The 26,149-nt window shown below is 46.9% G+C and overlaps 1 protein-coding gene across 3 annotated transcripts in view; it reads left to right on the forward strand.

Moving 5' to 3' along the window:
• Nucleotides 1–26,149, forward strand: part of LOC119961978 (sodium-driven chloride bicarbonate exchanger-like) — a 466,097-nt gene that overhangs the window by 434,826 nt on the left and 5,122 nt on the right. For all 3 annotated transcript variants that reach the window (XM_038789664.1, XM_038789662.1, XM_038789663.1), the window contains 2 exons: nucleotides 4,099–4,166; nucleotides 5,366–5,482. In XM_038789664.1, the coding sequence (XP_038645592.1) occupies nucleotides 4,099–4,166; nucleotides 5,366–5,482 (185 nt within the window). The remainder of the gene's footprint in view (nucleotides 1–4,098; nucleotides 4,167–5,365; nucleotides 5,483–26,149) is intronic.

Below are 26,149 nucleotides of genomic sequence, written 5' to 3' on the forward strand. Positions count from 1 at the left end.
CGACAGCCCCAGCGAGGTTCCCATCCAGACCCACAGGGAACATGCAAAGTGGTCATGAACCCTAATTGAACTGTAATTTACAGGTGGGATGCCCGATTCACCTGCCTCCTGGGATGCTACAAACCCCCCCTATCCAGGCCGTGAGTTCCACGAGCGTGCATTGGTGCAAGTCCTGAGAAACAGAGACCTGATAGCTTGCACTCCCAGGGTTGGCAAGGGGCTGAGTACAATCTCTGCCAAGAGTTGAGAACGAAGAGACAGCCTCTTTAAAAGAGCTGCAATAAGAAAAAAACTGTTCCTCTGAGTTTATGGACCCCTATAGAGTTATTTAAATAAACAACATTAAGCATCCCTTTGAAACTGCTTGGACCTTTCAATCAAAACGCTTGTAAAAGGCAAAGGTCCATGAAATTGAATATAAACGTTGCAACCAAAGCTTTTAAGCTTCAAGGCAGACAGACAGGCTAGAAAAAGTTGTAAGGCAATGAAATCGACTGTGAAACAGCCACTTTAAAGGCTTCCACCACATTAAAGGGAATACTTTTGCTTTCATTTCTCAGATCTTTGAACTTGGCATTCTGACAGACAGTTTAAAGGGTTTAAGGCTGCAGATGGGAACACTTTAACTTTATTGTCAGAGAACTTTATTTTCAATTTTAACAATGGGTCATCTGAACTCGAAACATGAGCTCTTTTCTCTCCCTCCAGATGCTGCCAGAGCTGCTGAGATTTTCCAGCATTTTCTCTTTTGGTTTAATTTTCAGATACTGATGGTTTGAAGTGTTCAAAGGCTGCAGATGGGAATTCTGTGTTGGCGTCAACACTTAGTCTCAGAAACGGAGATTCCTTCCGAGGATCTCTCGCTCTCACTCTAAGCTCCGCTCAGCCCTTCAAACAAAGCTTCTCCTTGAGGTGCTCAAACCTAAATCTATTTCCATTATTTGGCTGATAGCCCATTCCCGTCTACACAAAAGCACGGAGCTAGGCCCTTCATATGCTACTAGATTTCCATCACTACACCATTAGGTCCTCAGACTCTGTTAATGGGTGGATGTCTAGTCCTGCAAGAATGTCCTGATGAACAATGGGTCTTTAATGAATCTCATTGCATTCCCTAACGAGGTTAGGTTTGAATGGGCACCTGTAACTCAGCCAGGTGTGGGCATATTGCTTTGCCTCTGCTGCTAGCAGTGTTCCATTCTGCTTGAACCGTTAAATTGTCTGCTTCATATTTGGACACAATATCTGAACTCGTATTTCTAATATCTCCCGAGCGTGACAGGAATCAGGGGGGTGCTGAAAGGAGGGACGGTGTGGAATGGGGAAGAAGGTTGAGGTGCGGAATGGTGGGTGCTGAAGGTGGAACGAGGGGGGTGAGGGGGGCTGCTGGGGGGGGACTGGCAAGTCAGTGAAGGGGTGAACTGAGTGGGGGTGGGGGGGGGGGGGGGGGGGGTGTTGCCCCAGACAGCAATTATGGTGAGGGCCTTGCCAGTGATACGGGAGGTGGTGCAGGTGAAGAGCGATTAGATCCCACCCCTTTTAGGTTCAACATGCACCCTATGTGCCATTGAATAGCGCCGAAGCCCTGATCCTGGGGGGAAAAATTCTAATTGCCAGCAAACGGCATGCTGGGTTTGCTTATAGCGCCAATGGGAATCAATCTAGTTTTCCTGCTGGTGGGAGCACATAGGGTGCGATCTAACAAAAGTGTTCTAAGTGTCACTTGTGGAGGGTTTTACTGGGAGTTTCCGGCTGGCTCCGTTGGCATGTTCCCCAGCGCTATCTAGCCACAGTTAGTCACTTTTTTGGGCCCTGGGGAGTTTCTACCCGGGTCAAGCCTGCACTTTAAATTATTTTAAGCACTGGGAAGATGAACTCGCTGGCCAAACCGGCTCCTCAAAGATTGGGCCACCATTTTGAAACAGTGTCGCGATCACCAAGAGGGCTTGTGGGTCCCCAAATCCTCCACTCGTGGGCAATGTCACCCCCCCCCCTCCCCCAAGTGATGACTGTTATGTTCTTGTACAGAGACAATTACTGAGTCGGCGTACTAAAGAACATATAGTTCAAGACTATGTAATTTCATTATAAACTGTGGGTAGGAAACTGATGCTGTCAAACTGGGACAAATACAAACCCGACTGACCACGATGATTTCTCCTCCCCCGTCAGGCTACGGTGTCATGTGCTATTACTTGCCCGACACCTACTGGTCGGAGGCTATACATATTTATGCATATACTTATTTATGCATATAACTACAATGACATTCTGCTGTAGGGCCACTGGGGGCCCCACTTTTCATGTCCTCCCATGCCCCCTTTTGAGCCGCCCCTTTCCAGGACTTCCACCTTCCAGAGGCTGCTTCATATCCGACCTGCACACCACCACCCTTCATACCCCCCTCCACCCTCCTTTCATCGGCATGACTCTGTCAGGCCTTGCCCTTAGCAGCACTACGCTGGCATTGGCACCGTGGTAGTGCTCCGGCAGCTTTGCAGTGCCATACAGGCACCCTGGCACCGACAGGGTGCCAGTGCCAAGGTGCCACTCTGGCAGTGCCAAGGTGTCTGCGTTCCAGGGGGAGGACCAGGGGCCTACCCTGCCCTGTCCCTGACTGATCACCCAGGAGGCTCCTCAGGCCCGGAAGACATCCCAGGTGCCGTTCCGCTTGGTCCACATTTGTGTGGACCAGTTTTGAACAGCATCCAGCTGGGGATTCCCTGGGGAGGCCGTTAGAGGCCAAGAGCCTTGTAGATCCCTGGTGAGCACGCCCAAGTGGCTTTAAAACCGACTTAGGCATGCGAGGCTTGGTCTCCTTTAGCACTGTAGAAAATAAATAATATTAAATTAAATTAATTATATAAGATAATACTTTAAATGTTTTTACTGTGTGCCAACTAAAGTACCTCTTTGCTAGTTTGCCAATCAACATGCCCCTCATAGCAACGTAATTTGCTTTGTTTAGATTAAGACCGTAGTTATTGGCCTTCTTCATGACACAGATTACTGAAGTTCAAGAATATAATCATAGGATCTCTACAGTGCATGAGGCCATTTGGCCCATTGGGTCTACACCGACCCGCTGAAAGAGCACTATACCTAGGCCCATTCCCCCGCCATATCCCTGTAACAGCAGAGCTGCACCTAACCTTGACGCTAAAGAGCAATTTTAGCATGGCCAACCCACCTAACCACATCTTTGGACTGCGGGAGGAAACTGGATCACCCAGAGGAAACCCACACAGCCACGCAGAGAACATGCAAACTCGACACAGACAATCACCTAAGGCTGGAATTGAACTCTGGTCCCTGGTGCTGCGAGGCAGTATATAATCTGCCACCAAAATTTTAACCCTTCATAAAAGATCAGTGCTTTTATGAGGAACTGAATAATTACAAAGCAAGGATAATAATCTTTATTAGTGTCACAAGTAGGCTTACATTAACACTGCAATTAAGTTACAGTGAAAGTCCCCTAGTCGCCACATTACGACAACTGTTTGGGTACACTGAGTGAGTGCCCAATTCACCTAATAAGCACGTCTTTCAGGACATGTGGGAAGAAACCGGAGCACCCGGAGGAAGCCCATGTGGGAGGAGAACATGCAGATTCCGCACAGACAGTGATCCATGCCAAGAATCGAACCTGGGACCCTGGCACTGTGAAGCTGCACAAAATACCAATCAAATTTTAAATATGCAATGTAAACATTTTGAAGAATATATATTGAGAATTTCCACTGAGGTGTGTGTACGTTTATCATTATTGTGCTGTTTTTGAGTTCAGTTCAGTTGCCCTGTAATGACGGAAACAGCAGCCAGTAGATGTGAAATTTACCCAAGTTTGCACTGCTAGAGAACTCCAATTTGGAGTAAGTATCAGCTATTGAACAGTGATTCTACTTGACAGTCACTCATACCTAAACCCAGAAAGACTGCTGGGTTCAGCCAAGTTCCGGTTGGATTATAAGAAAAGCATAATGATCAATTAATGTGGGGTGCGAAACAGTAACACTGGGGCCAGAGACTCCGACATGCAATTTATTTGACCAAATGTATGAATCTTTATTGATTGTTGATTTTTTAATTCCAAAGGAAGAACAAATAATGTTGACGATAGAAGAGGAAGGAACAATTCAGTTACCTTTGGATGGGGATTACAGGTAGAATTCATATATAAAACACAGCTAAAGCTTTTCTTTGAGGTACTATATGTAGATTATTATTTTCCAGGTAATGAAGCATCTACATCTATTTACTATACCATGATTTTACAAGTATATGGTAAGGCTGTAGTCTAAAACATAGCTTTTGAGAAAAATATGGGGCTTATTTTCTTGTTGCCCCAGGAAATGGACAGGCAACAGTATATCCAAAGTGCACAGTGTTTGTACTCGTCCTAGTCTATGTGAGTTTGGTAGGTCCTGTATCTTGCATAGCCTAGTTATATCTCCTGGGAGGGCCTTGCATTTGGAATTGGATGATGCACAGCACAGCTACAGACCAGCCTTGGGAACTTTTGGCTCCTGTTGAATATGAGCATGAGGATGTTTTGAGGCTTGACGGTGATTGGGAAGCTAAGAATGAAGTTTCTAATTGCCTGTATAGTTCACTCTTTGTTTCCCTGAGATCCTCCCTGATCTCAAGTTGGCTTGGCAAAAAAGCTTAACACCAGCTTCTTTGAATGTCCCTCGAAGTAGCTCTTCTTAAATTGAAGACAAAGGAAACATAAGAACATAAGACCTAGGAGCAGGAGTAGGCCATCTGGCCCCTTGTGCCTGCTCCCCCATTCAATGAGATCATGGCTGATCTTTTATGGACTTAGCTCCACTTTCTGGCCCGAACACCGTAACACTTAATCTCTTTTTTCTTTAAAAAACTATCTATCTTTACCTTCAACTGAGGTTGAAAGCCTTGCATCATCTCTACAACTGCCCTTGACCTACACTGGTTATAGATGGACCCGAAGTGCATCTCTTTGGTGAAAACCCAGAAACACTGGGGACATGTAATGGAGGAAGTACCCTGGATAAGGGAGCTCTGAACCTATTTCTATTTCTTTGCACCAGAGGAATGAGTATTCTCTGGACAAACATATAGGAAAATCCACCTCCGTATCCATACTATTAACTGATGCATTTTATAATGTTTTCATTGCAATATAAGATGTAGCATATGTATTCATATTGCACCTTTTACATTAACTTCAAAAATTAAAATGTTTCATAGTGCTACATTCTAATGTTGTAAATTTACTGAAATATCAGCATCAAACAATTATTAATTATTTAGAAAGAGTGTTGACGATAGAAAGAGTGTTGATGATCAAGAGAATGACTTTTCAAAGTGTAACTTTCTTTAGGGATGATCCTTCTGTTATTAACATTTCTGATGAAATGGCCAAAACATCTGTCTGGAAAGCACTCCCTATGAATAATGAAAATGCAAAAAATAAGGACATTTACTTTGCATCAAAAAGGTACTTATTATTTACATTTAGTTTCTTGGTTAGTTGAATAGAAGTTTAACATTAACAATTTTTCAGTTCAAATATACTAAGAATATGTATTAATGGAGCACTGCAAACGTTTGGAAGAGAAATAATGTTTATTTAGTATTTCTTGTATCATTGGCTGGATTTTAAGTTCCCAACATGTTGAGGTTGGAGTAGCTGTGGGGGTGGTATTCAGCAGTGCAAGCGGAATCTGGCAGTAAGTGCAGCAAGGCTGTGTGATATTTTAACCCAGCCAATTTAATTAGTATACTATTTCCTGGTTTCATGAACATTTAGCATAAGTGATGCCCCATGGGAGTCAATTTCAACTCTAGTATATAAAGTGACATTGAGTACATGAAATTCGATGGATTCTGGAATTTGGAATAAACCACAATTAACTGCCAATTCTTTTTCTTGCTCAGTCATGGGATGTAGGAGTCACTGGCTTAGGCCAGCATTTATTGACCATCCCTACATGCCCATGAGAACGTGTTGGTGAGCTGCCTTCTTGAATTGCTGTAGCCAATATGGTGTAGGAACACCCACAGTGCTGTTTTGGCCCAGCAAGAATGAAGGAACGGCGATCTAATTCTAAGCAGGATGATGTGTAGCTTGGAGGGGAACTTGGACGTGCTGGTGTTCCCATGTATCTGCTGCCCTTGTTGTAAAGGTTTGGATAGTGCTGTTAAAGCAACCTAGTTTGAGTTGCTGCAGAGCATCTGGTAAATGGTACACAGTTCAGCCACTGTGCATCGGTGCTGGAGGGAGTGAATGTTGGATGTGATGGATGGAGTGCCAATAAGTTGGCTACTTTTCCTGGATGGTGTTGAAATCCTTGAGTGCATTTGGAGCTGCACTCCTCCAGGCAAGTGAAAAGTTTCCATCCTGCTCTTGACTTGTGCTTTACAAATGGTGCAGACTTTGGAGCGATTGGAAATGAGTTATGCTGCATAGAATTCCCAGTGTTTTACCTGCTGTTGTAGTAATATAGTATTGTATAATGTAGTATTTATATGGCTGCTCCAGTTCAGTTTCTGATTATTGGTAACCTCAAAATGTTGATAGTGGGGAATTCAATGATGGTATTGCCATTGATGTCAAGGGGGATGATTGGAATCTCTCTGGTTGGAGATGGTAATTTTCTAGCACTTGTGTGGCCTGAGTGTTACTTGCCATTTATCAGCCCAAGTCTGAATATTGTCCAGGTCTTGCTTCATGTGAACAGACTGGTTCAATATCTGAAGAGACATGAATGGTATTGAACATTGTGCAATCATCTGCGAACATCCCACTTCTGACTTTATGATAACAAGAAGGTCATTGATGAAGCAGCAGAAGATGGTTGGTCTTGGGACACAACCCTGAGGAACTCTTGCAGCAATGTTATGGGACTGAGACAGTTATGTAATGCACACGTCCAAAGGCTATGCCGTGTTTTACTGACATCTCTGTAGATGAGATTCTGGGAGCTGTGCTGGCCTATAAGGAAATAAATAAATCTTATCAGTGAAACCAAGAAGGTGCGGTGGGAGGTAGCAGAGGAAGTCAGCAGCAGTTATGTGCTGCCGAGCTTGTGGATTCAATGCTGAAAACATTTTAAAAGCTAAGCAGAACAGCAAAGAGCAGAGTGACACATTCAACCACGTCTGAATGTCTGTATCATGCCAGCACACTCGTTCTGCCATTCAAGCCAAATCCTCTACATCACTTCTTACACCAAGTTACTTTCTAGCTGCACCCATCATTTGTCTATAAACTGTCTTAGATTCACATCTATCCATCCACCATGACAGTCACCCCTATCACTATGCAATGTCCTGCTTCTCCCTGATGTGTAGCTTGGAAGGGAACTTGGACATGGTGGTGTTCCCATGTATCTGCTGCCCTTGTTGTAAAGGTTTGGATGGTGCTGTTAAAGGAACCGAGTTTGAGTTGCTACAGAGCATCTTGTAAATGGTACACAGTGCAGCCATCGGCGGTGGAGGGAGTGAATGTTGAATGTGATGGATAGAGTGCCAATCAAGTTGGCTGCTTTGCCCTCAACAAATGCATTCTATCCAGCCAATGAGCAAATGCCATTGCTTTCAATCATACAGGTCTCTTCTTTTCCTCCTTGCAGGATAAGTTCACACAATATGAGGAATAGGGAAAGGACTGGATGTCCTACCAGCAATCTTGGCAGAGACAGAAACAGTGGATCTTAGCAGAATCTCAGAATGCTTGGCAATCAGAGTTAGGGCCTCCCAGCTACCCGGTGGCAGAATTCAATATCAGATCACCACTTACTCTTGATGACTTAAAGTCAGGCAGCGAATGAAATATGATGAAGTGCATAATGATCGCTTAAAACTATCAACCTTGTCAATTCTAATTCTGGTCTTTAATCTCCCAAAGGATCTTCAAATGAGCTGCAGGAGCTGGTTCAAGAAGTTAATGTGACTCCTCAGAGGAGGCCACTCACTCTCAGGGTAAACTGAGACAGGACTCATGCAAACTGTGCACTAACTTGGATACTTCAGTATGACCAGAAAGAAAGATAGTTTGGTTTTCATTCAGTGACTCACATATCACAAGCATTCCCAGATGTTGGAGACGGGCACAGCAATCTGCATCAGAGGGTGCCGGATGCTTGAAGGTCTGCTCAGCTGAAGCTGAGCCTCAGGGGTTGTCAGCAAAGAGAGAGGAGCAGTAAAAAAGAGTGGAAATGGGTGACATGACAGCACAATGGTTAGCACAGTTGCTTCAAAGCTCCAGGGTCCCAGGTTCAAAGCCCAACTTGGATCACTGTCTGTGTGGAGTCTGCACCTTCTCCCCGTGTCTGCATGGGTTTCCTCCGGGTGCGCCGTTTTCGTCCCACAGTCCAAAGATGTGCAGGCTTGGTGGATTGACCATGTTAATTTTCCTTAATGTCCAAAAAGGTTAGGTGGTGTTACTGGGCTATGGGGATAGGGTGGTGGTGTGGGCTCAGGTAGGATGCTCTTTCCAAGGGCTGGTGCAGACTCGATGGGCTGAATGGCTCCTTCTGCACTTAAATTCTATGATTCTATTGGTATACATTCCAGCCACAAAATGCTTGCAGAGAGGTTTGAAGAACCTGTAAAGCACAAGTGATGTGATGTTGCAGGCCTTTGTTATAGTCTCTTGTCTATGAAAATAGTGGCCACCAATGTCTTGCTAACAATGAATGCCACCTTAACTAGAATTCATGTTACCCCAGCCTTTGGGCCGCACTGATCTGCAGTAAAGTTCACATTGCTAGTACTGAACCAGGGTGGACCATGAGTCAGATAATGGTGAAAGGGGAAGTGGAGCTGTCAAGTTGGCTCAAGGCACTTTCACTTCTGACCGACTGCCATCATCCCCCTACTCCTGTCAATACCACCATGTACAGTCTTATGTCTCGATAGCCAAGTTTACTGCTGGACAGATGCAGATGGGCCTTTGGTGGGGCCTTCATGGGCCACAATATCCTTAGAATATTAGCCATTAGCATCTCAGCCGTCAAAGCAGGATTCTGAGCAGGCTGGCTGTACCTCTTTAAAGCCATAGGGGTCGCACGATGTAGAAGTGCCTCTCGGCACGAGGTCTAATCATGCATTTTGTCTTGTGTCTTGCTTGTCCCCTGCCTCCCCCCCCCCCCCCCCCGCTGCCCCCCCCCCCCCCCCCCCAACCACGTGTGGCTGACCCGCAATGAAGGCAGCAGCATGGACGGGAGCACTCAACCCGAAACCCAGGACTTGCGGGAGCTCGAGTCCAGGGATGACACTGACTTCCTGTCACAGCTGGCTCCAACACCCTCCACCATCCAGAGACACTCATCTCGGTTGGGCACTTTAGTGAAGAGGCTCCTGGCACACCCTCTGGTGTGCACCACACAGCTGCTCCAGTACAGCAGGTGGAGTTAGGAACACCCAAGGGGTGGATGGTCGGAGGTAGGGACTAGCCGCCATTCAGACAGATTTTGGGCTCCTGGAATGGACAGTCCCATCGATTGTGGAGATGCAGTCGCAGAGCCAAGGACTACATGAGTGGATGTCAGCGAGCATCCAGCACCAGCAGGTGCAGTTGGAGGTATCCAACTGTGTGCACGAGCAGCTGCTGGTGCTGACCATGCATGGCAACCAGGCCAACATTGTAGCGGCGCTTCTGAGTGTGGCCAGTCATAGCAGGCCATGGCTGAGAACTTTGGCGACATTGTCCAGGCGCTGGCTGACATGGCGGAGACATGGAGGTGGCCCAGAGTAGATGGCGCAGTCACTGGCTGATGTGCCACAGACCCAGAAGATGGTGTCACAATCATAGGGAGATGTGGCGCAGTCCCAGACTGTCCCACTCTCTGTGCTCCAAGGCTGCGAGCATACAGACCCTGGTCGAGACCAAAATGGGTTTCCAGGATTGGCAGCGCCAGATGGCGGAGGAGCCTCAGGGGTTAGCTCCGCTCACACCAAAGTCCCATGGAGTAGCCCAGCGGCCATTGGGCAATCTTAGGGAGGAGGAGAGGATGGGGCCCATGTAGGGTAGGTGCCGGAACATCTTGGAGTACCCCCCCCCCCCCCAGTCCTGTCCCTGGTGCACCTGGGGGGCAGCGGGCAGAATAGGGTGGCACCAAACCACTTGGGGCACCCGAACAGCAAAATGGGCCTGGTCGTCCCCAATGGGGACCCAGGTCGCAGGGCGGGACTCACAGCAGGCTGCCGCTTCTCCTGATGTACCGTCTGGGGATCCACCTAGACGTAGTGTTAGAGCCCATAAGCACACAAAGTTAGACACTAGTTAAGTTGGCATGGGTGCAGGGCACAGATTAGTTATAGGGATTTGAGCCTGTATGTGTGTATATATTGACGCACATTAAACACCTGTTTATACTGTTACAACCTGCCTCGGTGCCCTGTAAGATGGGTGTGAGGGGTGGGAATTGGCGGACATTGTGGGTGAGTTGGGCTCCCCACCCTCCCCTCCCGACCATCCTCACCACCGCCACTCCAGGGATCCGCTGGTGCCGTGTGATGGAATGGCCCGCTCACATGCAGGGACCACCCAGGTGGATGGTGGAAAGTGCTACCATGGGCAGGAGTCAGATGATGTCAAACAATGCATGGGACCGGAGCTCATTGCAGAGCGGGCTGTCATCATCCTCCATCCCGTGGACCAGACTCGCTGTTATTGCCAATCCAGGGCCCGCACCCCCGTAGTGCAGCAGGCATGTATCATGGAGGGGATTGCACTCGGGTGAGTGTGGGGGCAGGGGGTTTCCCGTAGGGGCTCAGGCTGTGGGGGTGGAATGGGATGCCCCCCCCTCCCCCCCTCACAGTCTGTGAACCTGCAGGTGGTCAGAGCGCCATATGCACAATGGCCCTGGCGCACACGTTGTGCGGCCTCCCGTGCCTTTCTGGGCCCCATGTCCTGTCTATTCTCACCCCCCCCTGCATTCTCTTTGTTGGAAGAGCCCTGGCATTCCTCCTCCACCAGCATGTCGCCTCTCTGCTGCGCGATGTTGTGGAAGACGCAGCAGGTCGCCACCATTCATGTCACCCTTCCAGTATCATACTGGAGGGCCCCTCCAGAGTGGTCCAGGCACCTGAACGACATCTTCAGGATGCTGAAGCACCGCTCAATCACGCCCCTAGTCGCTGCGTGGTCATCGTTGTAGCGGGTCTCGGCGTCAGTCTGTGGCCTTCAGGTAGTCACCATCGGCCATGTCTGCAGTGGATAACCCCTGTTGCACAGAATCCTACCCCCCCCCCCCCCCCCCCCCCCACCCTCAGCTTGGTCTCGAAGAGGCCAGAAGTCATTAAGTATATCAGGGTGAAGATATATTGCATACTGCCTGGGTATCGGGCGCAGACATGCAGTTTGCGCAGCTGATGGACACACACCAACTGCACATTCATCTAGTGGAATTCATTTTGGTTTGTGTAGAGCGGCCCATCTACTGCAGGTGCTCGTAGGGCAACACGCATACCCTCGAGCACCCCCTGGACCCGGGGCATGTCGACAATGGTGGTGAACCCCGCTGCCCAGGCATCCTAGTCGGCTCTGTCCACATTAAAATAGAAGTATTGTGCCGACTGGGCATATAGGCCTCTGTGATGGCGTGGATGCACCTGTGCACTAAGCTCTGAGAGATCCTGGACAGGTCCATGGCGTAAAGGTTCAGGATGACCGTCACCTTGCCAGCCACCAGGAGTGGGTGATGTCCCCTATTCCCTTGCAATGCCAGGAGTGCCATCATCTGGCAGATATGTCGCATTGTCTCCTTGCTTAACCGGTGTAGTCAACGGCATGCCGGTCCAGTCGGTCGTCGAATGACGGGCATTGCTGGTATACACAAGGCCTCATGCGGCGCCTCCTCGGCCTGTTGGTCGGCTGGCTCTCCATCCTGAGCGGCTGCCTCCTGTTACTCCGGGGCACGCTCCACTGCTGCAGCTTCTACCTCCTCGGGCAACAACAGCTCATACAGCCGCAGACATCCCCCAGGGCTGCGGCGATTAGCAGGAAGGCCACCATTGTTGGTTGAATCCTAATATCCATTGTCTACAGGAGGTGAAAGGCCCACATGTTAGCATAGTGCGTAACCCCGTGCCTCACCGGGCCAACGGGTTACATGGTGCCCCCGATTCATTCTGTGGACCCTGCTCCTGCTTGTCCCCCATGCCAGGGGTACCATCGTCTGGCTGCCCTTGTCTGTGGTATGCTTCGTGCTTCCCGCCCGGCATCCCCATAGAGCCTACTGTGGGTTGCGTGATGGCCTGTTGGTGAGTGGTGGCTGGGGGTGTGGGGGGGGGTGTGGTGGTATGGCAGAGGGTGGAGGCAGGGCCCCCTCACCCCAGCAAACCCAGCCAGTGTCCGGCCCGCCAGCCCACACACGCGCCTCTCTGTGTCCTCCCTGTGCCCTACCTCTTCTCTCATCGGGAACGCGACCCATTTGAAGAGGAGACTCGCGGAGGCCCCAGAGATCACCGGTTCCGGCCCACTAATAACATGCAAATGGTGTCCACTATACATGCGTTCCGGACTGCATTGATGCCACTGTCGAGGCAACGGAGAATTGCGATTTGGCATTAAATCAGCGCACACTGTGATTTTGGCGTTGGAACCGATTCTCCGTCCAATAGCGTTTCCCGATTCCGGCGTCAGCCGACAGAAAATCCCGCCATATACCCATGTTGCTTGTATGGTCTCCTGCAAGTTGCAGCTTTTTACTCATCACGTCTCTTGTGGAGCGGCAGGTCTCTTTGGAGCTGTTAACTGCATCTTCTCCGACTGGTGCTCTTCCTGCTGCTTCTGTTGCTGCTGCTGGTCGTTTCGGTCTGCTCCCAAGGTTCAAAGTAAAACACTGGACTGGTGCCCACTATCATCTGCAGATCAGTGCTCCAAAACCGAGATCCAATGTACAAGCCTCCAGAGTAGTGAAAGTAACCCCAAAGGTTTGTGAAATAGCATATCAGCACAAGCACTTGTGAACAAAGACTTTCACACAATCAGGCAAGAAAATAGCTGTGTAGTTCAGCACTTATTAGCATCTCTCCAGGTCATGTTTTCAGCTCCCTCAACTGCTGCTGTGTTCTCACCTTGCTTTCACTGGGGAGTTCCAGGAAGCTTAGGAAACTGTGAACCCACAGTATTATTCCAAAACTCATGTTAATATCACTGTAATTCAGCGATTAACATAATTAAATTGCAATCCTTCTCTCCTGAGGGGGTTGCTCACACACAGCCTAACCATGCTGCAGTTAAATACAGAAATCAGCAGGTTGGAGCAAGATTCCCAGTGTGTTGTTATTTTCTGAGCTTTAAACTCCACACCTGCTCCCAAACCCATGCTCCTGAAAGTTACAAGCAGCTCTCTGTATTTTCTACAAATACGTTCATTTATAGGAATCAAAAACACCCTTGTTTGTTCTCAAAACGAGCCGTTTCAGTTCCTGCAAATGTAAGATCATCTTTGAGCCAGTTGCCAATTAGAAATGTGAAATGTAGCAGCATTTGCATTAGGGGCAAATAGCACTGACACAGCTGTAGGCTGCCACATGGAAAGTGGATCAAAGGAGAAACCATCCCATGACAGAGGTTCATGGAGTGAAAGAAAATAAGCGATTTATTTATAAAGTTGGCAAAATCCATACACCAAGTTATTTTTTCTTTTTTTTAAAATTTCCAATTAAGGGAAAATTCAGCGTGGCTAATCTTTATTTATAATTTATAATCTTTAGCACAGGGCTAAATAGCTGACTTTTAAAGCAAACGAAGGCAGGCCAGCAGCACGGTTCAATTCCCGTACCAGCGTCCCCGAACAGGCGCCGGAATGTGGTGACTAGGGGCTTTTCACAGTAACTTCATTTGAAGCCTACTTGTGACAATAAGCGATTATCATTTCATTTCTTCATTTCATATTGTCACAAGTAAGCTTACATTAACACTGCAATGAAGTTACTGTGAAAATCCGCCTACCCTGCACATCTCTGAGTTGTGTGGGGGAGACCCATGCAGAGCAGCCAGTTTAATAGTACAACATGCACACAGCACAGCAGAGTAGTTAATCAGATAAAATGTCTGTATGGCGCTTTCCACATTGACTTTAATGGAGAGGAGAAAAACTGTACAGCACTCCTAACTTAAGTTTACAATTGTTGGTGCTGTGGCTATGATACAATTGTTCATTGATTTTCTTCTGCTATCATGTTCCATAGAAAATAGGAGCAGGAGGAGGCCATTTGGCGCTCCGAGCCTGCTCCGCCATTCATTATGATCATGGCTGATCATCCAACTCGGTAACCTGTTCCCGCTTTCCTCCCATATCCTTTGATCCCTTTAACCCAAGAGCTATTTTTGCTTCTTGAAAATATCTAACTCCTTGAAAAAAGGGAGTGTTCCTGTTTGCCAGGACAAAGTGTATTAACATTGAAAAACCAAGACAGCATATGCACATAGGTAAAGAATCAAAGCTGAGACCAACAAGGTTTCAAGAACATGGCCACCAAACCACTACTAGACCTCCTTTATAGGGGGAATATTATCCAAGTTGATATAATTCTGTGCTTCTTTTTCTTTCATTTTATCTAAATGACTGAATATTATATCAGATTCCACATGTACGTTGACAACACCAATTCTGTGTCATTGTCATTTCTTGCAACTCCTCTGATGTCTTAAAATTGTCAGACTGCTAGTTTGACATCCAGTACTGGACAAGAAGAAATTTGCTCCAACTAAAAAGTGGGAAGACTGAAGCCATCATTTCAGCTCCACGACATAAACTCCATTCCCCAGCCACCGATTTCTCCCATCTCCAACTATCAGAGATGTAACCATACTTTTCACAACCTTGGTGTCAGATTTTTTCTTGAGATGAGCTTCTCACCACATATTCGTTAATGGACAGTTCCCCGTTAATCACTAAAAACATCAATCTTGGTGGGCAAGGGTGGTGGTGGTCCAGAGCACAATAATAAGGAGTAAGTTTGTGAGGCAAAGATTGAGGGCTGATGGGATGTTGGGATCAGAGAAGCAAAAATCAAGTGTTGGTAGGGCCATTGTAGTCTGTAGTACCTTTGCTGGAGAGGCAGGAGTGAGGTTCCTCCTGTCCCACAGACATATATTTGCATCAGATGCAGAAGCCTTTCGGCCCAACGAGTCCAAGTATATGTTCCACTCGAGCCTCCTTCCATCATTTCTCATCTAACTATATCATCGTAACCTTGTGTAGTAGTGTTTTGTACATCTAATGGCTTCTCCTGTCTCTGTTTTTATGCTCAAGCTTTATGCTTTTATCCCAAGGTTTGGAAGACATCAGTTCTGATGGTGTAGCTTTCTAGAGTTCTGTTTCAACTGACCAATCAGCAACTCCTGGTTCACGATCTGGTTCTGTGATACAAATGCTCTGCTCTTTCATATGAGCTACTTGCACCAATTTTCAGGATCCTGTCCGTTTTAGCTCATTCATACACCAGTTCCCTAAAAGCTTTTGGAATTCTATTTTCCTTCTTAACTGCCAAACATAAAAACAGATGTTTTCATTGACTTTTGCTAGCTTCCCCTCACAGAAATGTTGGACGAGATTCTCCGCAAATGCGGAGAATCGTAAAGGCTGCCGTGGGACAGGCCGTGACCCACGGCAGCCTTCACGCCCACTTCTGGGGCTGATTCTCTCCCCCGGGCGGGGCTAGGAGCACGGCCCCGTGCGTCACAGTGGCGCAGCCTTGACGACGGTCGTCAAGGCCGCACACCAAGCGTCACGCCGGCTGACGTGGCCGATGACGTCAGCCGCGCATGCGCAGGTTGGACAACGCCAACCCGCGCATGCACAGTTGCCGTCTTTTCCCTCAGCCGCCCTGCAAGACGTGGCGGCTTGATCTTGCGGGGCGGCGGAGGGAAAAGAGTGCGTCCGTTACGGACGCACGGCCCACGATCGGTGGGCACCGTGGTACTGCCATGCCAATCGGGCCCCAAGATGCCCCAAATGGGCATCTAGCGCCCGTTTCATGACGGCAGCAAGCAGGTGTGTTTGCTGCCGTGTTGAAACGGGCGTGAAGGCCCGGCCGCTCAGCCCATCGGCCTCGTTTTTTACGGCGAGCGGCGATTCGTGGCGTGGGTCGGGCGTGGGGGGGGGGGGGGTGGGAGAATAGCGGGAGGGTGTGAAAAATGTCGGGAGGCCCTCCTGCTATTCTCCCACCCGGCGTGGGGGGTGGAGAATCGCGCCCATTATTCTTCCCCACCACTCGGAAAAAGAAGGCTTTTTACATAGTAGTTTTCTTTATAGCTGTGTTCAAAATACAGCAAGTCCTTAGAGAAAACTACCCCATCACAAAAGTCTAATTTTGATTCAAATGTATTAAAAAATATTTCAGTACTTTGAAATAATCAGTTAGTGGGGCCCAATCATGAGTGTGTATCTTCATCCATTCATCAAAAACCTGTTAAGAGTTCTTGTAGACAAGGGCATAAGCGAGTTCAAGAACTGATTCAACCTGCATCTGTAGTTTGTAGCATTATCCCTGAACAATAAAACTGAGATAAGGGGTGAAACTCACTGTTCATAATTTAACTTTCTCAAGTACCTTAATTGTCTAAATCGCTTGGTCACCTATCTCTACACTGCTCCTGCCAATTCAGCTTATTATTTTCTTTGATATTTAGATACTTGTAGGTGGTAACTTATTCCGTGTCCACATATTAACCTTCACAGGAACAATATCATTAACTTTGTGTTATAAAAGTCTCTGATTTGTTCTTTTGTCTTCTTTTCATTCAATTGAAGGAAATTATCGTAGCACCATTTTATGACCTTTTCCATCTGCACCCCTGTAGTTTGCTTTGTTCTTCCTGATTAGGCCGCTTTCAGGATCATTATGTTATCATGGTCTGATTGGCAATCTATCGTGTAGAGTACGAAAAACAGATGAAAATGTACAACTCTCAGGAGATTCAATAACATAGGTTCAGAATAGATCCTAGAGACTATGTTTGTTGAGTCCTGTTGTGAAGGAAATCACTGATCCACAGTAGAAGAATAGGATTAACATCAAGGTTTTTCAATCTCTCACTCAACTTTGGAGTGGCTGAATGCTATTAAAAGCTGAAGAGAAATCTACAAAAGTGGAATGAGCGTAGTTGCCTAATCTATCCATGTGCTGTTGGATCAAATGTGCCCAACCCAGAACAGCATCATCCACTGACTTATGAGGTTGATGGACAAACTGTAACGGATCAATATGTGAAACATGAGGATCTGAAACATGCTTTGACACCATGCACTTCATGACATCAATATCAGAGCAACTGGTAATTATTCAGCTCAACAGACAGTGAGTTCTAAGCAACTGGAACAGTAATGATTGATTTCCAACAGCATTGTGTGTCAAACAACTTCTGAAAGACTAGGGAGAAAGGAACTGCCAACTAATGAGCACATTCCGCAAGAATTTTTCCACCGCCCTGATTCGTTCCATGGATTCACTCACTTCAATTACTTCTCCATCTCCCATTTGTTGTTTGTAACATAAGATCCTTCTAATTCTCAAAGTGAAACCATTGCAAAATCACATGTTCCTCAAATTCATCAATTTCAAACCGACTAAAAATCCATTTGATTCATTCACAACATCATTAGGATTGTCGGTAGACAAAAAAGTGTCATTTCTCTTTTTCGATCTGTAGGCCTAACATTTTATGTAGCATTTCCATGCATCTCTGTGATCATTTGACATAAAACAATTACCTAGCTTGTTTCTATAAATATCCCTTTTTATTCTGGATTTCCTTTCTCACTTTGATTTATAGTTCATTAAGTTTGTCTTGGACCCCAACACTAAATGCAGTGTGTCTTTCCTTCATTATTACTTTTAAGTCCTTTATGACCCACAGTTTCTCATTTAGAGACGTCTTCGTTTTAGTTTGGACATGAAGCTGTCTGCAAGAGATCATGGTTTGGACCTCCTGAGGAGCGACAATCATCGTGTTGCTCTGCTCGAACATTACCCCAGCTCATGGACAGAGTGGATAGTCAGATGTTCTTTCCTAGTGCAGGAGAGTCAAGTACTAGGGGACATAGGTTTAAAGTGCATGGGAGAAAGTTTAGAACTGATGTGCGAGGCAAGGTTTTTACACAGAGGGTGCTAAATATATGGAACGCGCTGCCTGGGAGGTGGTGGGAGCAGGTACGATAGTAGCATTTAAGGGGCATCGAGCCAAATATATGTATACGGTCAGAATGGAAGGATACGGACTCCATAAATGCAGATGGTTTTAGTTTAGGCAGGTACTATGGTCGGCGCAGGCTTGGAGGGCCAAAGGGCCTGTTCCTGTGCTGTATTGTTCTTTGTTCTCAACACTTCTCTGCATTTCTTGCCAGGCTTTCTGAGCCCAGCTTTATTGGAAATGTGGAGCGCATTGTATGTTGGGAGAGCCCCATGCTTTGGAGTCAAGGGGTAAACAGGACACCCACTCTGCCAGATTAGCTGCCACATGATTATTTTAAAAGTCCAGTGTTAATGTTAGTGAATGGGTGAATGGATAAGTGAGTGAATAGTTAGGGAGATAGAGCGAGTAGGTGGGCGAGGTAAGTGTCTATGGTGGATGAGTGAGCTGGTAGATGGTTGAGGTGGCATGTGGGTGGGATGGTAGGTATGTGGGTGTGATTTGGCAGGTGAGTTAGGTTGTAGGTGGCTAGTGTGGCATTTGTGAGCTGGTAGGCAAGGTGGCAGGTAGATGATGTGTGGAGGTGGCTGAGGTGGATAGGTTAGCAGATTGGTGCAGTGTCAGGTGGATGAGGTGTGCAGTTTGCTAGTTTGGCAGTTGGATGAGGTGCCAAGTGGGTGAGGTGCCAGGTGGGTGAGGTGCACAAGTGGTTGATGTGTGGCGTGGGTGAGATGTGTAGGTGAATGAGGGGTGACGGTGGGTGAGGTTTGTAGATGGGTGAAGTGGCAGATAGCTATGTTGGTGGTGGATGAGGTGCCAGCTGGGTGAAGTGTGAAGATAAGTGAAGTGGGTATGCTGGCAGGTGAGTCTGTTGACAGGTGGATGAAGTGGCAAGTGGGTGAGGTATGGAGGTGGTTGACCTGCGGATGTGGTTGAGGTATGTAAGTGGGCGAGGTGGCAGGTGGGTGGGGTTTGTAGGTGGATAAGCTGGCAGGTAGGTGAGGTCGCAGGTGGTTGTGGTGGCAGGTGGGTATGGTGGCTGGCAGGTGAAATGATAGGTGAGTGAGGTGTGTATGTGAGTCAGGGGTTTGCCAGTTCAGGTTCGGAGGGATAGTTGTGTCAGGGAATTATCAATTTGGGTTCTCAGGTAATGGGGGCAGTCGGGTCTGGTTGAGGGGGGCAGTTGGGTGGCCGAGGGGTTACATGATCGAGAAGGATCATTTGGTCGGGCCAACAGGTAGTTGGGGTTCAGCAGTGGTCAGTTAGGTAGTGGTAAGGGGTGGCCGGGGGTAGTTGAGCAGTCCGGGGGGGGGGGGGGGGGGGGGGGGCGGAGTTCATTGTGAGTATTTGTGTAGTTACCCAAGAATTAGCCAAGGTTTTTTTCTACCAACATTTCCTGGGTAACCATCTAGTTAAGTATCACGGATTAGTCTCGGGCTCCTTGGGATCAGGCTAATTCCCATCAGAAAGTAATAATTCCCAGGTATATCCCTTTGTAGGTCTGCAGGCCATGACTTGCCTGGGCTTCCATCTTGGCTTGTACATCCAGTCTCTGACAATCCCGAGACTGGGAGATGTGGGCCAATATGATCATTTAAATATCCCTGGTCCTGTTTACGTCATGATCCCTTGTAAAAATACACCAATTTGTGTCATCAGAGTGCGCTGTAAATTCTATGATCTATGATGTGTGGTTTTTCAGATCTTGAACAGCCACATTATCCCAAACTTTAATCACTTTCCTGTCAGGTTTTACAGTTTAAAAAAAATAATCTTTATTATTGTCACAAGTCGGCTTACATTACACTGCAATGAAGTTACAGTGAAAATCTCCTAGTTGCCACACTGCGGCGCCTGTTCGGATACACTGAGGCAGAATTCAGAATGTCCAATTCACCTAACAGGCACGTCTTTCGGGACTTGTGGGAGGAAACCCGGAAGAAACCTATGGAAACACGGGGAGAACGTGCAAACTCCACACAGACAGTGACCTAAGCCAGCAATCGCATCCGGGTTCCTGGAGCTGTGAAGCAACAGTGCTAACCACTATGCTACTATCAGTTATTGTCGATATTTAAGGAAGAGATGTACAGCAATAGGCTCTGAATCTCTCATTCCTCGTGAAATCAAGGACTTATCAGAGTCCAGAATGGCGCAAAAAGATTGATCCCATGTCTTATCCTCACTAATTAGTTTGTAAACACACCTAGTGTAGTTATAGTAAGTGTCTTTCAAAGCCAAGTCGCAGTGATTAGTATCACAAAGCTTGATCTTTGGTGAATCTGGAGAAGGAACAGCCATTCCTTGGATGGTTTCGTAAGCGACTTCTGCCACATCTTCATTATCAAATGATGACCCTGCAACATGACCTGATCCAGCACCCAACAAAGCATCCACTCACTCGTCCACTTACCCCACCATTCATTGACCCATTGAAAGACTTGAGGCCTTTAAATGTTCACCTGAACATGACAGCTGAGACTTTGCATCAATTGTAAAGGGACCAATTGTATTTGTCTTGGATGAGTGTTCCATGTAACCTGGCAACCCTTGGCTTGGAAGCAATACCAACAGGAATTATATACAGATAGAAGCCACATGGCTAAACATACAGGAGAGGTATAACCAGGAGAGCTGGAGGGTGACTGCAATAAATACATAGGAGCGGACACAAACAGAAAGCAGACAGAGTCAGAGAGAGGAGTACAGACATTTATGTGAGGATAAGCCAGCAAAGCTTTACGAAAAGGTTTGTTTTCTGTTTGGCAGTAAAAAGCTTTTGGGGAAGCGATGTATGACCAAGCTAAAAGTGATTAAATTCCATAAATTGTTTTGTAAAGCGCAGGCATGGGAATAAGCTGTGAAATGTCACTCCCCACACATATAAGCATTACCTCACCCCCTCCCCAAGTGAGGACACCTTGCCATAAGGTCGCTGGGCCCCCCCTTTTCAGGCCTCTTCTCCCCACCTTTTGGGCTCCCCCCCCCCCCCCCCCCCCCCTTTTCAGGGTCCCCACTCTTCATCTCCCAAACTTTAAGAGGCCCCTTCATACCCCAACACTTTATTTCCCCCCTTTTATGGGCATGGCCTCCTCAGGTCCCTACCCTTGGCAGTGCCACCCTTGCACTAGCAGCCTGGCAATGCCACCCAGGCTCCTTGACAATGCCAAAGTGCCAAACTGGCAGTATAAATGTGTCCGGGTGCCAGAGGGAGAGCCAGGGTGCCACCCTACAATGCCCCGACCACCCAGGGGTCTCCAATGGCTGGGGAAACCCCCCAGGTGCCATTACGCCTGGTCCACATTTGTGTGACCAGCACTAAATGGCACCCAGTTTAGGCCATTAGTTCCCGGGAGCCCAGAGAATCCGGCGCATTTATATTAAAATGAGCCTAATTGCAACGTCTCGCAATGTTTGTTTGAATCTCGCTAGACATCTCAAGCATCGCGAATCCCGTGAGATTCAATGGCCTCATCACGACACTAAGTCGGTTGTGACTTAGTTAAATCGTGCCCCTAAATTCATTTCCCCATGCCAGGCAGATTGCAAGAGCATTTTGCAAAGAATGTAAGCTTCCCCATGGTGCAGGATGCCATTGATTGCCCAAGCATTGCTTTGCACGCACCTTGTGCCAACTGTGCCCTGTGCTTGAACTAAAAAGTATTTCACCCCTTCAACCCTTAGCTGGTGTGTGACTACAGACTCATGCAGGCCAATGCCTGGTAGCATTGCAACAGTCACAATGCCTTAATTCCATGGTGGTCCTTTGTGCCACAGCAAACCAAAGGGTCATTACTGGTGACAACGGTTATCAGCCATAAACTTGTCTTTTGACTCCAGTTCATAACTCGCACACACATGCTGACCAGGCATAGGGAGACAGCCATTATGCCACAAGAGATCTGTTACAGCAGACAACTGGAAACTTGAAACAAGGATTCCTTGGTCCAGATTGCTCTGGAAGAGCCCTGCAAGAGGATCTCAAGGCAGTGGTATGCTGCATGATGCACAGATTTGCCGTCATGAGGGCAAAACCTTTGTAACCAGCTGTCAGGTCAGAAGCTGAAGAGGAAGTGGCAAATGAGTAAGTCAAGGAAGGGAGACTGCAGCCCAGAAAGTCCCTTTCTGCCTGGAATTTGGAGAACTAATTTAATTAAAATGGCAGGAAGCTGAACCCTAATTTCTAATTCAATAATAGTACCCCATGCCATATATTCTCTTTGCCATTGACCATCATATCCTGCCACACTGCAAAAATATAAGCAAACGCAAAATGTACATTCCAATCCAAATATATAAATTAAATCATGCCAAATTGTAGAAAAGTATCAACTAATCACTGTTGTACATTCCCTTAGTGACTATTTCTATTTGTCTTGACCTGTCGTAGTGCTCCAAGGAAATGCTACCCTCATGGTTGTAGCATGGCAGGTGGAAGGCTGCTGAATTTCAGTAGTGGAAGACTTCAGATAGCTAAATGGGAATGGGAGTAGACCATTCGGCCCTTCGAACCTGCTCCAAAATTCAATATGATCATGGCTGATCCTTTATCTCAACACCATACACCCACGCTCTTCCCATACCCCTCGATGCATTTAATGTCAATAAATCTATCTATTTCATTATTAAATATATTCAGTGACTTGGCGTCCACAGCCTCCTGTGGTGGAAAATTCCACAGGTTCACCACCTGAGTGAAGAAGTTTCTCCTCATCTCAGTCCTAAATGGCCTACCCCAAGAAAGAAGACCTCAGGCAACTAACTCTGGGCCTAAAAGGCCTGGCTTCAGACCGTGCCTTCTCAGCTTGGGCAACAACAGTCTGGGCTGGTAGGCTGAGAGGCAACAGTCAAGGCGAAGGCAGTACGATAGAGGCATGAGCATAAATGCTATCATTCTGAGAGAGAACTGCAGGCTTGTGCTGGGTGGAACAGAAACAAAGTTCTGGAAAAACTCAGCGGGCCTGGCAACATCTGTGGAGTTCCAAAGACGAGTCATATTGAACTGGAAAAGTTTGCCCTATTCCTCCACAGATGCTGCCAACCTGCTGAGTTTGTCCGACACCTTCTGTTTTTGTTTCAGATCTGGCATCTGCACTATTTTGCTCTTATTAAATTGTGCTGCATGAAGCCACTGCCACTCTCCTGGGACAGTGCCTCAGCAATTTGAGTAATCTGTTGGGGGACACATTGCTGGATTGCCATGTAACCGTAGAAGCTCCTTGGAACAGTGGTGTCCAGAGCAATGAGGACTTCATTCTTCTTCAAAGCTAAGAGGGACAAACGTGATGGATTTTATGCTCTTGAAGACAGTGTGGAGCAGGTGGAGCACAACAGAAGGTCAGGCATAGATGCGAGCTCAGGAGAGACTTGACAAAGGCGGCATGGGCACAAGACAAAAGGAATTTTACTGGCAGTACATTCATTAGATGTTGTTTGCAATCCTGTGCCTTGCCCAAATGAACGTTCTTCATTATTGAACCTTCTCAGTTAAGAGAAGATGTGATCTACATCACTTGGATGATAAGAAATACTTGCATGGAGCAACAAAGGATAATGTAGCATGGAGTATTGCACACCCATTTTAGAATTTTCCATAATTTCCTTCCCAGTCAGTGAAGGTGAAAAGCTAACCTGAGCTTAAACCAGACCATTCAGTCATGTTACATATTACCACCAAGTCTCAGCCTTTTCTTTCCTGTTTTCATATATAAACACCAGTGATCATGCAAGCAGTCAAGAGAGAGAATTCTGAATGATTTTACCCTCTCAATCCCACTTGTGCTGAGTAATTGAAGTTCATTAACTCGCTAAAGAATGTAAACTGGGCCCATTTGGCCTAATATCCTCATCAGGGACATATTTACCCACAAAACCATTGGGAAAGCTGGACTTTTCCTTTCAAAGAGCAGGACTCTAACATATGTTTAACAAATAGTCAGGGGATCTCAAATGGTATTGGTATTACAATTGGTTAAGGAGTAAGTGAATTTCTTTTTAATCAGTGAAATACAAATAAAAAGGTGAAGAGCTAAACATGGACCATAAACATTAGCGTAATTAATGGTAAAGGGAAACATTTGTCTTTTGATACTAGGTACTTAATTGAGGCTCATTATTCAAGGAGGTACCTGTCTTGTTATTCTCTTGACATAGTGTAAGCTGCTTCCTTGATGTGCACTCTGACAAAGGAAGATTCAGACTTGGAGATCGCTTTAACACATTTATTAAGCTATTAACAATTCTCCTACTTGGATTCAACTCTACTGTTAATCCTTCTATAGCTACTCAGGCTGACGAACCAGTCTGCTACAATCCACATGGTGGGTGTGATGTTCAATCAACCCGGTGTCTGTACTCACTGAGTGTCTCCACTGGAAAGAGGAAGATCATGTGTGCTGTGTCCTTTTTATATGGGTTGGTGTAAAGCCCTCCTGTGGTGGTGTCACCTCTGTGTGTATCGTGAATGCCCATTGGTCGTGTACTATTTTACTGACCTATTGGTTGAATGTCTGTGTGTCATGTCGCTGGTGCTCCCTCTAGTATCTAGCTAGTCTACGTGTATTTACATTAACCCCTTGTGTATTTACAGTGATGCATATCACCACAGTACCCTGTGCAAATGGATCAAATAAACCCCATTTTGGGTTGGCAGTCCCGGATTGATGTGGTGCCATGAGGATCAGTTCTTGAGCCTCAGTTATTTATGATCTACCTCTTCATCTAAGTCATTGATATTGAGTTATATGGGGAATTAAGCTGTGAGGAAGGTACAAAGAGGTTGACAATGGTAGTGAATGAACAAAAAGGTTGCAAATTGGGAAGTTATCCACTGGAAGGTAAAATAGGAAAGCAGAATATTTATCAATTGATAGAGACTGAGAAATGTTTGCTGTCAAAGAAACCCAGGTGTCCTTTTAGATGAATCATGGAAAATCAACATGCAGGGACAGTAAGCAATTAGCAAAGAAACTGGTATGTTACCCTTTATTACACCAAGATTAGAGTAAAAGAGTGAAGAAGGCTTACTGAAATGGTATGGGACTGTGGTGTGAGCACACCTGGAGGTCTATGTACAGTTTTAGTCTCCTTCCATAAGGAAATATATACTAGCTTTGGAGGGAGGGCAACAAAGGTTCATTTAATTAATTGACTCGAGAGAATTGACTTTTGATGGGTGATTGAACAGAGTAGGGGTGGAATTTCCATGAATATAAACAATGACCGACAGCAGACGAGGATAGCAGCATTGACTCGGCGGCTTTCTTCGCCATATCGCCACAGACATAAGAGTGGGTCCCACAATGCCACACTGGTGTGGCGGGCTCTGACTGAATCCACCCCGTCAGCAACTTCGTTTTTTGAAGATTGGGGCGTGAAGATGGTCTCAGTGCAACAAATGGCGTCATGATCTCTTGTGACAATGAGGACTTTGGCGAACCGAGCTCTCTATTGTACAAAATAGGGTTATGTGCGGCCTCGGTTGCGCATTCCCCGCTGAGGCCCCATATTCAACACAAGTTGAAGTGCCGGGAAACACGCGGCTAAATGTGCTCACTGGGGACTTTGTTCCCTTTTGGGAAGAGCACGATACGGGACGTGAATGCTGGGAGAGCCCTCGCGCGGGCTTTGCAGCAGTCTTCACATCTCGCGGGATTCACCCAGTCCCACAAGGCATCAGAATCCCGCCGACAAGGAGCAAGACCAAACGGCGCATGCTGAAGCCAGTTTGAAACTGACTTCGGCAAACTTATCCCGTATCCATCGGCATCACCAGTGAGGCTGCGGCCAGGTGTCGTTCAGTACTGGTCCACACAAACGTGGACCAGGTGGAATGGCACCCAGGGTTTCCCCAGGCCATCGGAGACCCCTGAATGGTCAGGGCCAGTGCAAGGTGGCCCCCTGTTCCTCCCATTGGAATTTAGGCACTTTGGCACTGTCCAGCTGGCACCTTAACACTGCCACTTTGGCACTGCAAAGTGCCCGGTTGACACTGGCAAGCTAGGGTGCCAAGGT

The sequence above is a fragment of the Scyliorhinus canicula genome, chromosome 2 (genome assembly GCF_902713615.1).
Source record: "Scyliorhinus canicula chromosome 2, sScyCan1.1, whole genome shotgun sequence".
Classification (NCBI taxonomy): domain Eukaryota; kingdom Metazoa; phylum Chordata; class Chondrichthyes; order Carcharhiniformes; family Scyliorhinidae; genus Scyliorhinus; species Scyliorhinus canicula.